A 14,405-nucleotide genomic window follows, 5' to 3' on the forward strand; every position below is an offset into this window, starting at 1 on the left:
AGAAAGAAAAAAGAAAAAGAGAATATAAAGGACCTAGCCTTGTGCGTCTTCATCCTTTTTCTAAAAAAAAAAAAAAAACTGACTAGACTATATTTCCAGCCCACAGAAAAATATGCCTTTCCTAAAGCTTGACTTAAAATAATATTTATATTTCTGTTGAAAGCTGAAAAAATTAGAAAAAAACAGTGACAATCACCATACCGAATATTTACAAATGGCAGGTGGAAGGCTTGACAGTTGATTGCCGTGATTGCTCAAAATACCGTGGTGGACAGGGTCATACTTCTAGCTAAATGAAAATCAATCAATATATGCAAAAGTAGAGAAATAACATATATTACTAAACAAAATGAAAGAAAACGTGTAAAAATTAGTGAGATCGATCAGTTTAGCGTTTTAAGCATTTGCTTGTAGCTGGTCCACTAACTGATCTGCTACTTGGATCAACGAAGAATAAGAAAGAAAAGCCTACACATTTTAAAGGATGCTATTGAAACGCTCTCCCAATTAACTTCCAGTGTTGGTATTTTCGGGAACTGCTGATAAACACACTTCGTCAAGACAGCTGTTTCGATCAGGTGACTGGAGTCTATTGATCTCGACATCTAAATCGAATAACTGCGAAATACAAAAGCAAATTAAGAATCTGAGACAATCGCTGGATATTCTAACTTCCTCGTCACCTGCTGACGCACTGGCCCGGGTTGTCTGGAGCCTCGTGCCATTGAATGGACTAAGATGGGAGTGAGTTTCTACAGCGTTTTGGTTTGCCTTGTCTTATTCAAAGCAATTTGGTTGCTCATAACAAAGGCAGAACTCCGTTTCAAGAACAGAGCACAACAGTCTAAGAATTCCTTTTATCTACGCTAATGACTTTCGCAAATCCCTGACTTAGTGACGTTTGGGGTGACGTCATCTTCCTTGATCGATACTAATTAATGCCGAAACAAGGAATAGAAGTTCCGGTTTTCGTCTTCCGTATTTTATTAAATAAGTGAATGACAAAGAAAGCATTCTTAAGATGACTACGATGCGGTGCAGATGATGACTAATTTATAGTCTCAGCGGCCTGTCACAGCCGAGTAACTTAAGAGCTTTATAGAAATGTAATTATTTTCATGATAAAGTGATTATTTTTGTCTGCATAGTATACTGTTATCTGAAAATTATGTGTGTGTTCTCTGGCTGGTTTGTTTTGCAGTTTCCGGGAAAAAAAGCCCTCATATTTAGTTGAAACAATATAAAAATTCTTCGCTTCGTACACTGAATTCGAACCCAGTTTTTTCCATCCAAAGAATAATGAGTTAAGAAGGATCGGCTAATTTATAATTTCATAATGTTTGTCTTGAATTATTTTGTATATTCCAGTTAATTCATTGCGAACGAAGACGAAGTTAATCTACTCAGAATTGTTCAAGTTCGAACCATTCTTCATTTCCCAACCGAGCAAACTAAACCGCGATCAGTTTTTAATTATGTCGAACGAACTCAGAGGGGATGATCAGAGTAAAGCAATACACGTAATAAAACTCTCGCTGGACCTTACTTTATTTTTGATAACTTTAAACATGACATTATTTGGAGTTGTAGAAGATGACTTTCTAAATTTCATCTTAGGATATGGATGTTGGAATTCTTCCGGGAAATTATTTCCCCTTGTTTCTTGTAATCCTCTCGCTTTGAAACTTTTTGATATGTATTGAACAGTACTTACCACGAATTCTCTCTCTCTGTGCCTGTCTTTCTCTCTAAAATTGGTTTTATCTTCCCTCGAGGCGCCGTGTTATATTCTTCTTTGTGTCTCTTGTTTGATATCGTGAAAGATTTGTTTAAAAGTACAGAATTTTATCCTTCTCACTTCAAAGTCAAATATTTCTTCCTCGTAAGTAAGACATATTGAGAGGAAATAAGAAAAAGATGTCGATATGAGTACTAGGGGAAAAGAATACGTATCTCATCTACAGAAAAGTTGAAAGCGAGCAAATCTTAGAGAAAAAAAACAAAGAGGGATAGAATAATGAAGGAAAAAGAAAGAAATATGAAAATATAATGTGAAACTAAATAAATCTCATCTTATGCAGGACAATTAAAAACAATAGTAGGAAAGAAACTAATAAGGAAATTTCAAACGATTAAAACTAAATAAAATATTCAGTTGAAATGTAAATCAAACAAAAGATAAAGAATAATGATAGAATAAATCTTTGAAACCAAGGAAACATAAAGAAATTAAAAGTACGAAGATAAAATTTAAAAATAAACAAGATTGGAAAATTCATTGACATTTGCTACATTATAAGATCTTTCTTTATAAGCTTCTAATTATTAATAAAAAAATACTCTACACATAGAGGTGTTTATTATGATGAATAGCCTCAGAAACGAATCCTCATTTGCATATTATTTGATTGTAACATGCGTCCACTGAGAATCAGTTTTGAATGCTTGCATAATTCAAATACACTGCCTTACGCGATTAAAATACTATGCTTTCTGAAGTCAATCTGGAAGACAGTCATTCACAATGAACAATAATTACCGCCAATTAAAAAAACAGACTATTCACCATACTAATCACTAAAACTAGGAAATTTCATTATGTCCGTAACAAATAGCTTCGTTTCTAAGATACATGCATGAGACATTCCCTTCCTGGTATTAAATAGTTAAAATAGATGTTTTGAAATTAATAAAGTTCTCTTTGGATGTCATTGGCCATTGTACTCGGTTTTATTTGACTAATCTGATCCCACAAAGATTAAAATACTTTTTGTTAATAAATTAGTTACAACACACATAATGAATTTTTTTTGGCTTTATTAGCTTCTATTTTATTCAGCAGAAGGTAAAAAGCATGAAATTCACAAAAGGATAATACTCATTCCGCTCACTCAAGCGATTTTACGAGATAATTTTGTACCTTTTTTAAATACAATAAATTGAAAATGTATAAATAAAAACTGAACATTGATAAGTAGTAAAAAAGCAAAAAATTTTCTTTCTTTCTTTTTTTTTTCTTTACATAACAAGACAAAAAAAATGGAGATCCACAAAGAATGAAAAACAGAATAAATAAGAAACACCAATGCAGATACTCGTCCTCGAAGTTACCTTGGGATAGCCATAAAAGGAAACATTAAGATAAAGGCTTCGTACATAACAAATACATTGCTTGCCTGTTTTAGATTACGATATAATATTGCTTAAAGGACAAAATCTATCTGTAGGTTTATAAAAACTAGATATAGCATTATTATGCTTGAAAAATAATACGAACACTTGATAGAACTCAAAATACGAGTCATATTCAGTGCTTGGTAAGCCCTGGATCTATTACACTTCTGCTTCGTCCTAAATGGTAGAAATTATCATTTAAAACAGGCGTGGCCAACTTCATTCTATACGAGGGCCAATATATGATGAGTGGTAGCGTCACGGGCCACACACGTTTAGACAGAACGTACATAAAAATAAACTCTGCATTTTTTCAAGGCAATAGTTATATGTATTGAATTACTATATTTGTTAAATCATTTGACTACTGGGAAAACAATATAAAATACTTGAAACTGTGTCTCTGAAACTGGCCACTGTAACCAGAGCAGAGCAAGTGACTTTCAATGATGCGTTACTCTGGAGGGCATAAAAATCTCCCACTCTCACTACTACAACTTGCACAGACAAGCAGTAGATTTTATAAATTGAGTAATCTTTTTAAAGTAATTTTGATTCCGTGTTGAGAATATAAATTGTTTCCGTCTTCAGAAATAATGGACATTGATTTTTTTAGATCTACAGACAGCGCAGGCTCTAATAAGCGAATTCAGTGCACAACAAAAACAGACATGGAGTAACCAAGAGACAGACAACCAAAATTTTCAACTCAACATAGTAGTTATGACGTTAAATATTCCTGTTCTCCAGAGATCACAAAAGAGAAAGAATTCTTCATCATTATGAGCGGAAATAAAATGCTGACGGCACCATCTACACGTCTTTTCAGGGTCAGAGGTGGTGAAGTGCAAGGAAATGCATGTGCGCGGGGTAGTTTAAAACAGAGGCTGTGAAATTCAGAAGGTCGTTAATCATATCATTATTCATGCCCGCTGAGTCCCCCGACACATAATTTGTTGTTAGTAATTACCGCATCGATCTCCTGAAGGAACTTTTAGAAAGTCATATCCATTAGCACGAGCAAAAACGCGTGACACTTTTCGCTCTTAATGCAGCTGTCAGTCGCGCTGTCTCAATTCGAAAGTATTCCCAATAAAGATTGTTGTTTTATGATGTCGGTAAAGTGGCTATTAAAGGAACATCGCCACGTAAGTGACGAAGAACTTTGTGAATTACAAATGTCACCGGAAAGAATATCACATAAGAGAGCGAACAGTCTAGTCATTATTTATGCATCTGTCTGCATGTCCATCATGAGTTTTTGTTCTTCTGTCAGAAAGAAATCTACGAACGTCGGGATAATATTTATATTTATCTGTCATCACGTCACTCTCCAAACTCAGACAGAATTACACAGCTACGGAGTCCTTTTGGGGACATTTTTGTTTTCATTTGTAATTTGTTTTAACCTGTATTTCAACATAACTTTAAAATGCAAATTCTTACTCATGTTTGTGTCCATTTTTCAGTCTTAATGCTTATAGTAATAGAGAGAGAGAGAGAGAGAGAGAGAGAGAGAGAGAGAGAGAGAGAGAGAGAGAGAGAGAGAGAGAGAGAGAGAGAGAGAGAGAGAGAGAAATTTGTGTGACACACACCTGCGCGCGCAAAGCGATAATTTCCGTAAAAGTGGCAAAATGGAAACTGATTCATCATGACAATGCCTCTGCTCATTCTACCTGATCTGTCTAGAACTTTTCGCATGAGAGTATTTCACAAACATATTACACGTATGTCCACTGTAATTTCGAAATATGAAGAATATGGAGAAAATGCTGATTTTAATTGTTTCTCAGAAATTACAAATTTATTTCTGAGAAACTGGAAGGCATCACAGAAGAATAAAAGGATTGCATTGGGGAGAGGGTAAATGGTATTCGGACCTGTGCCTACGAGGGCAACTATATTGAGAACGATAGCAAATATTAGAAAAAAAAAAGACATGTTTGGTACATTATATTCTTATGCTGTCTCGTTTCACAGAATAAGGGATCCGTTATACTTTTTTTCACAAAAGGCTTACTCTTCTTAAAATACCGACTTTCTCATCGTGAAAAAGAAAGTCGTACAAGGGCAATGATATAAACACACGGATGTTAAAAAAATTACTTCTTCGCATACAATAACAGATTAGCTGTGGTTCATTTGGATTTCGAGATGTTTTTACAAAATATCCGATTTGTACATGGGATACTCGGGATGCGTACTAGAATTTATTTCATTACATTTTAAGCTGGATCAATTTTAACGGTAAAAATACAAAAAAAAAACAATTCGAAACGACAGAAAATTATATCTTGATGACAATTAATACAATTTTTGTTCTACATAAAGACCAAACCATTCCTATTAAAATCATCCCAGTTATGTACACATAGAAAAAAGGAGGGTCTTAGTAAGTAGATGTGGGAGGAAAAGAGGGAAATAAGAGTCAGATCCATGAGGATTTAATACTCCACACTAAAGAAGAACGTGCCCTTCACCCACTTAGGGTAAATAATTGTGATCATCCTTTCTGTGTTCCGCGGTTGGTTTGTCTGTTTTTGAGTTAAGTGAAACCTACATTTTAGTGGTGAGCCTCGCAGTTTTAGGCTCTTTTCACAAAATACGTAAACTTTTGAATTAATTTCGTCTGTTGATACTCAGTTTATCTGTAGTCTCTGATTTTTTGGAGTTTCTTCAAATCACACGAAAACCTGTAGATTCATCCAGGTTTGTTCGAGGCTATCATTTGCGTAGTGAAATCTTTTTTAAAAAATTATATGCGTTTAGGAATAATTGTGTAAAGTATTCCTAGTGTATGAACACCAAACAGCTTATTGAAGTTTGAAAAAAGCAAGTTAGATCTTAGGGAAGAGTTCCTGAATGATCCAATACATATAGTTATGCGTTGGATAATTTCAGTTGAGAATTCTCTGGGACCATTTTAATGACAAAACAAATGATGTCTATTCAACATATTCCCACGAACAGAGGTTCAGTTATTGTGATATAGAATGACGTCACTACAGAAGAATGCTATTGTAACAATACTTCCTTCATGAGTCTCTACGATCAATTCTCGACAAACAACAACAACAGGCATGCCTTCCATCACTTATGCTGTAATTAATAGGAGAAGCAAGAAAACTTCATAGATAAACAATTTTCTAAAATATCTGCATATATTATTCTTCATCAGTATCATTAATAATCAAACCTCTCCTTTAGTTCGACGTACGCGGAGGTTGATTATTTATCAACTCCCTGACGTTTGCTATTACGGATCGCATGATGAGAAAGGCTATCCCCAACTTCCACGCCCGCTTGTTCCTATTATGTTTATTCTGTTATGTATAAATGATGGGTTGCGTTGAACGCAGAGGCGCAAAACGATGGAAGACAATCCCAGGGGCTCTGTCAGTGTATGTCAGTTTTGTCTGGGTTCCTTTTTGCCCTCGCATCAATGTCGAACCACTCCAGTCTGAATAGGCATAGTTTATTATCTTAACGTACGGAAGGAGATCGTCTCCCAACATCTCCACTAGGATGTTTACTAGAAGACACGAAGCGTGGTTCAGTTTTTTTTTTTTTTTTTTTCAAAAGAACGGCTATGTTAAGAGAAGACTTGGTGTCTCTTTCAGTAAAAAGTTTCATAAATCTTTGTACGGATGTGTAGCTGTCATGTCACCGAACAGATGGCTTCGATGCGGGATTATCCGCGTGGACACTGCATTAAGAGAGTCGTTTTCTTATAGGTGGAGTTTTCGTTTTTATTTCTGGGATTTTGAGTGATGTGATGGAAAATCTGGCTGTCATCTTTGGAAGCGTCACCTAAGGTTTAGTTTTGGTAAAGTGGTCAATAAGCAAGTTGGATTTTTATCTATTCAGGAGAAACATGAAATCATTGTCTTCATCCAAAGATCTCCTGTCAGAATATTTTATCAATCTGTTAGTTTTTCTATGGATGTAGCATATTTACAAGTCGATTTTCTTTGTATAATGCATTTTATTCTCTTCTGGGTATACCATTTCAGCGTAAACGTATTATAATACATTGGATGGTTACTTACCGTGATTAATTTGGATTGGCTTGACATTTTAATTTAGCATGTCGTGTTAAGGGAATTTCACAAATGACAAGGAAACAGTGGGGACTAATTTACAACCCCACATATGAAATCAGTCATTTTTATAGTTGCCTGGATAGTCAATTTTTTCCCCAAAAAATCAGTTAAAAATACTTCCCTTCGTTTAACCACTTTTATGGACTCACTGGATGGCCTGCAAGTCCTTCATAATGATAATGATAATGCCTTTCACAGTTGACTGTGACGTAAGTGTATCTGTATCCTATGAGTGTGACCTTTTGACTGACAGTGATATGAACAACACGGGAACGCAGAATGTTTTATTCCCTCCTCTTTTCTGCTTTGGTTTTACCCACACAGTATATCTTGTAATATCATAAGACTCTCTCTCTCTCTCTCTCTCTCTCTCTCTCTCTCTCTCTCTCTCTCGCTAATTGAAAGCAGACCCAATTCTCCAATACGTAAATAGACAAAAATATGGATTAAAATTTAAATGTGGGAGGAAGACATGAAAAAATTAGATCGAGTGCATATTTTGCTTTAATAATTATTTTATAACACAGTATCTTGTGGATTCATCACTTTACTTCCGAGCACACGCTTGTCCCTAATAGGCAATATGAAATTGCACTCTATTCAGCCGAAAAAAAGTTTTCTGGTACCTCATGGTCAAGCGAATTTGACTTTAATATTGATTTAATGCACTCCAAAAGAAAACTCACGTTAATGTGGATGAAATAGTGACACCAAATTGCACTTCTTATCCGTGTTATTCAATGGGTTTTTTAGAGCTTCGTATCCAGATTTATCTGGAAGTCTATAGACGTCGTGGCCGGTTGGGGGGGGGGTTAAGCAGGTATCACGTGTGTCATCCGATGGTCAGCGCATGATCTTTCTGAAGGCCTTTTTTATGCAACCTTCTTTCACTTATGCGACCACCTTTTCTCTCTAAAAATGAATTTGAGAGAAAGAAAGAAAGAGAGAGAGAGAGAAGGAGTTGCTCACATAGAAATAAATAAAGAGACTACGTAATTCGATTATTGACTTATTGACATATGAACTGTAACCCCCGATGACTTCCGTATTTTGCACCGATCACTCCAACGGTTTAATACATTGCACGCACGCACGCACGCACGCACGCAAGCTCCTGAACAAGCGGCTGCGTCTCATTAGGCGCTCCTCTTCTCAGGTCTCCTGCCGGTTTTCTGCTTCTTTCTTGATGGAAGTCTCCGTGGGGTTCCCGGCAGAGATGGCCTTTCCAGGTCGACTATTGGCACGTCACTTAACTTAGTAGAGATAGACAGTTAGGGGGCACTTTGTTGATGGGGTGGTAACGTCGTGAGAAAGACCATTTGTCACGAGAACTAGGAAACCCCGTGGTTAAATGGCACGTTAGAAATGAAACCATGTCTACCATTTGAGCGATGATGCGCCTGTAAACCATGTGTATCCCGATGGTTCACCACTAGCGCCATCTATCATACAAATTATTCTTGTAGGTTTTAGAGTTGTAACTATGAGTTTCAGCAACAATGAAGTCATTCCCAGTAACTGCAGATCCATTGAACATTATTAATATCACTTAATATACTAAATATGGATAGAATATTTTTTTATTCTGTCTAGAAGAAGAATTAGCTTAACGGCAGTTTATCTTCCTAAATTATAACTAAAGTGTGAATATCTTCGAACGCTTCCAGCGCCATCTAGAAGCAAAGTTTCACTCCCCCTGTCTTTTTACTTTAATTATAATTTCTCCTTTTCATTTATGAGTGCATTGATGACGCATGCATTTATCAGAATTTTATTACTTTATTTATTTTATTTAGGTAGACTAACGCACAGACTAAGAAAGGCTTGCACATAGCGTGGGTGTCGATTGGCAAGCAGTGGGAGGCGGATTAAACCTCGTGCGTCGTGTTTCCCATTCCTTGGCACAGATGGGGTTGATGCGGACGCAGCAAATCGCACTTGCGAGATTGTAAAAGTTCGTTCACCAGGCTTTTCTTAACAGCCACAAAGGTCACCTCTTTGTAAACAACACCATCTGACCGTAGATTGACGGGAGAGAAAGAAACTGTAAGCTTTGTTTCCTCAATAAATGTCGAAAGGAAAGAATTAAATATTTCTCCGCGATATTTTTTTAGCTGGGATGAGACTGGAAATCTTGTCGTTTTCTTCACAATTAAGAAAGCCGTTTGGTCCATCCTGGCTGTATTCCATGACGGCTGTTTTCTTGCACCAACCACTGGTATAGAGGGCGATAATATTTTAGCAGAGGAGCTGCCGACAGATGGCGCTGTCCGGTTAATATACTTAGTGCCTCCTGCCATGGACGAGAGGCTCCTAAAGACATCATTATTCTGAAAAGAGTCATATGGAATTAGTATTCTCTCTCTCTCTCTCTCACTCACACACGCACACACACACACACATACTTCTGCTATTTTCAGTTTTAATTTAAATCCTTGGTGTGTTAAATGGAGAATACTGGTAAATAGAAAACATTACCTAATTTGGAATTTTAATAGTATGGTCATAAATGATAATTATTTAATACACTCTCTATCCTTTTGTGTATTGGGCCAATTGAAATGACACGTCCTCTGGTGATAAGTTTCATCACCCGGTGTGAGGGCGATGAAATTTATCACCAGGTGTTTTGCTTAATGGAGACCTAAAATTGGGTGAAAAAGAAGTTCCATGTCTGGTCTTTGGAGTAGATGTTTAGATTGTGTTAAAGCAAACAAATAATATTAAAATAAAAATAATTTAAACCCTTAGCCTATCTACATCCACAGTGCTAATGATGTACTGTAAGTTTCATCGGTTTTCACCTTTCATCGGTGGTAGTTCAAAGGTCTTTTGAAACAATGGACCAAAGCTTTGCGGACTTACAGATTATTTGAGACTGCACTGCGAAGACTCCTAGTTTCATATTTATGACATAATTCATTACGTTATATTTTCGTTTAAAAGAAGGAAATATAGGGTAATCAGTTGTTATTATTATTTTTTATTTATTTATTTATTTTTTTTTTTGAGCGATGATAGAGAGGGCGCTGTGTAGGCATATGAACGGGCGCACAGTGTTATCACTTCTGCCATTTTTTATAGTTTTAAAGTGGTTCCAACTCCTGTTCAAATTGAAGTGTTGAAAAGTGAACAGAGAGGACCGCAGTCAACAACGAGCGAAGAACAAAGGACATCGCCATCTTTACAATCACGCCACAGTTGCTCAAGGGAAGAAAGGTGAGTATGAAGTGTATCAAATGCCTGGGGGATTTATCGTCCGAAATTATATAACCTGTACGAAATGCAGTAGGATTCTACACTTAAAATGTGCCGGCTTTTCAGAAACAACCTGGCAACGTAAATTCAATGCAACACACGAGGAATGAAACTTGCATACTCTGCAGTAAGAACAAAGAAACGCACCTACGACGCAGCTGATTATATCGGAGGCAAAATCAGATGACGAACTGAACAAACAAAAAATGCAGGTGAGTCCTACAATTTCAACTCTTTAAATATACTAATAGAAAACTATCTAGAGACTATAAAAGCTAGCTTAGTAGATCTTGTGCAAGAACTCTTTGACAAACAGAACGAAAAAATAACAAATAAATCTAGCGAATATGAAGATTTGGTCAAACATAATAATTTAGCAGTGATAGAAGTGTTGCAAAGAGTAAAATACATTAAAATCAGCATTAATGCACTAAATGATAGACAACACAATTTGATGAAAGAGACATCCGAACTCCTTCAAGAACTTCATTCTCTAAAACTACAATACGAACGTTCAAATCAGCAACAACATAAAGATATTGTCATAAACGGTCTTCCTGAAATGGCACCTACAGAAAACCTCAGAGACGAAGTTTTAAAATTAGGCCATGCAATTGACATCCCCTACAGCTTAACGACATTCAGACCGTAAATCTGATTCCTAGGAAGAGCAAAAAAAAAAAGGCTTGCCACGACCAGCACCAGTTATAGTTCGTCTTGCAAGCAAGTCCACAAGAAACAATCTCATAAAAGCCAGCAGACAGAAAAAAACAGTTGCCAAGGACTTGAACGCATTATCCGAATATTTAACACCATTCAACCGGAATCTGTTGCACCAAGCAAGAAAAGCAAAATCAGAAAAAAAAAAAACCAATTTTTGTGGATCAGAGATGCCAAGATATTCTTGAGGAAGTCATAAACTTCAAAGCCGATACAAATTAAAAATTCAGAAGACATAGAAAGGCTGCCACATCGAAAAAAAAAACCTCTCCTAATTAGTTCAAAAAGAAGACCACAATAAAAATGAACGTAAACCACCAAGACAGATGCAATAAAACCAGAACATACCGGCAATTTCACTTTGATCAGACCTTTCAGATCATTCATGTGATCTCACAAACATCAGCCTACTTCCAACACAGCAATCAAATCAATAACAAAAAAAAAAAACATATATCTAATCGGTGTCATCCTCAGATAAGCTCATTGAAAAGCTTCGAGGATGCAAGCTGAGACATTACATCTTGACTGAGATCAACAGAAAGAAGAAAGAAAAAAAAAGAATTATTTATTACATTGAAGTGCTGTCGTTACAGAGGTTAAAAACATTTAAAAGCAAAAATTGTAAAATATATAGAACTTATTGTTATACTATAAATGCTGTTAAAAAATGTAATCTTATCAAATTGCAAACTATTATTAACACATTATATAAAAAACGGAAAAATTTGTATGAAATTCACTCTAAAAAAAAATAAACTAGAACGACATGTTTGTAAATGCATACTATGCAATCATAACTTTAATTTTAAAAAAATCATCCAATTTAAAAAAAATGCTATTATCATATCTATGTAATTTTTAAATTTTGTAATTTCTATAATTTTATAATGTAATTATTATATGTATGCAAGACATAATAAAGTGAAGAAAAAAATTTATTATTATTATTATTTGTCTTCCCATTCTTAAATTCATTGCTATTTTGCGAACTAATATATAATCTTTGCTTACTCTGTTTATGACCTGCGTGTCTTGTACAAGATACCTGTCAATAAATAATATACATATACAGTAAAAAACTATATATATTATTATTATTAATTGCTAGCTTTAATTTTTGCATTTTTAGGTTAGGAAGCAAACATATCTTTGCAAATTATTCCAATCCCAGTTTCCTAACTCGTCGGTAATTAATAAATGAAGTATTTATTCCACTAGCAAAGATGCAAAAATTCCCGCGGGACTTTGTATCCACTTAAAAATGCAAAAGTCCTTACTTTTACATTCTGTAAAAACATTTTGTCTAGCAGAGTTGTAAATTCATGGCGGCGCTCAACTGGGGATCTTAGAATTCAAGTAACAAATAGAACAGCGGTGCTGCCATCTTTCTTTATCAAGAGAAACTAACTTGTGTAGTCTGAACTTGAAAAATATGATTTTTAGCATGTTGATTATTAGTAAACATTTGGATAAGTAGAGAAAATTTTATTCAAGGGGAGTGTTTGCAAACACAGTGCACATTTTTACACTTCTTCCATTTCCTAAAAGTAGAAAAGTAGAATACTTACTTAAATACAAACATCATAGAGTTTTCATTTTAATTAATGAAAGCAATACACTTCGTTCATCTTATTAGAAAAATTATTCTGTTTGTCGACAGAGGTCGCTTCATAATTCCCAACCTTCGTTTTTTAAACACGTGACAAGAGTAGTCTAATTTAATCGCAGATTCTATTTCTATATTGAAATACCAACGAAGTTCAATAAACTCATAGAGTTGGATCTTTTTTTCTATGGAAAGCAGTGTAGAAAGGATATTTAACTCTAGTATTTTTTATCTTCAACTTCTTGACATGCCAAGTTTCTTTTGAAGACATTACAATCTAACAGAAAACAAACTAAACAAACAAACTGAAATATACATAAAATGTTATAATAGATTAAATTATAGAATATACAGAAAATAGTATATTATATTGAATTATAAGAGAACGAATGCCGTAGTTAAAACTAGCGAAAAACATCTCCCAAGAAATGAAATAAATATGGAATTATTTAAATATGTTCTATTAGGTATTATATAAGAGATTATTCAACATACTACATTAAAACTTCGAAATCGGGAAGAGTTCAGGACATTAAAGGAAATCTGTTATATGCATTACCTGTTTTCAAGAAACAGGATATCTCAAATGTTTATATTTTAATAGTGTCTTCAAAAAGGAGGAGCGCTACAATATTGCACCAAACTGCATTTATACGATATAAAATATTAAACTACTATATAGAAAAATAATTTGTGTGTGCTAAGAAATAATAGAATTTTAAGCAATATTTCAAAATAATAAGCCGATAATTTTAATTATCTTAATTATAATATAAGTTGCATTAAGGAATAAAATATAAAATTAAAATATGTTTAAAAATAATAAATTTACGAAACTAAATAGCATGAATTCTGATATATTAAGTCATATTTAGTGCAACGAAATACTACTATTCATTGTTTCTGCTAAAACCATTATATTATACTGGAAGAATTATTTTGTGGATGCCTTTATAAAGCTTGCAGATGAGTTTCATTTGAAATCATGTTATTATTTTTAGTCTGATGTTATGTTTAATTGCATATTTCTCTTGTCGGTTTGTTTCTTTGTTTTTCGCGATGAAAAACACGTTTTCTTCAAATTATATTTAAACGATAGAAGATTTCAAAGAGCATATAATTTTGCATATTACGTCATTACACCCCCCCCCCCACGTTCTGCTTGATTGCTACAATTGTAAATTGTTGCCATGCTTCTACGGGAACGGCGAACCAAAATCGTCATCATATTTTAGAGCATATATGCTTACGCAAGGGGAAATATTATTATGCTAAATGTATGGAACGTCGAGATTTTAATCGTTAATTTGTGCCTTGTTTTTCATATTTAAAAGACGGATGTAGGAGTTCAAAGTAGGGAGAAACATTTGATATAATCCCTTCTCATTAGGATAGGAAGAATTTTTTTTGTGTCATGACCAATTTATCTCTCTCTCTCTCTCTCTCTTTCTATGTATTTATAGATAGAAAGAAAAATTAGAAGATTTCCAGTATAAATATTCGAGAATCTTGCAAAAAATATTTCAAACTAAATCCATATA

At 34.5% G+C, this 14,405-nt stretch overlaps 1 protein-coding gene across 1 annotated transcript in view; it reads right to left on the minus strand.

Moving 5' to 3' along the window:
• Positions 1 to 9,429: 9,429 nt before the first annotated feature.
• Positions 9,430 to 14,405, minus strand: part of LOC150093837 (angiotensin-converting enzyme-like) — a 96,486-nt gene continuing 91,510 nt past the window's right edge. Inside the window, exon 11 of the mRNA XM_090412533.1 lies at positions 9,430 to 9,607. Coding sequence (XP_090268659.1) covers positions 9,430 to 9,607 — 178 coding nt within the window. The remainder of the gene's footprint in view (positions 9,608 to 14,405) is intronic.

Source organism: Typopeltis vanoorti, chromosome 23 (genome assembly GCF_054136105.1).
Source record: "Typopeltis vanoorti isolate ZY-2024b chromosome 23, IOZ_Tvanoo_1.0, whole genome shotgun sequence".
NCBI lineage: Eukaryota > Metazoa > Arthropoda > Arachnida > Uropygi > Thelyphonidae > Typopeltis > Typopeltis vanoorti.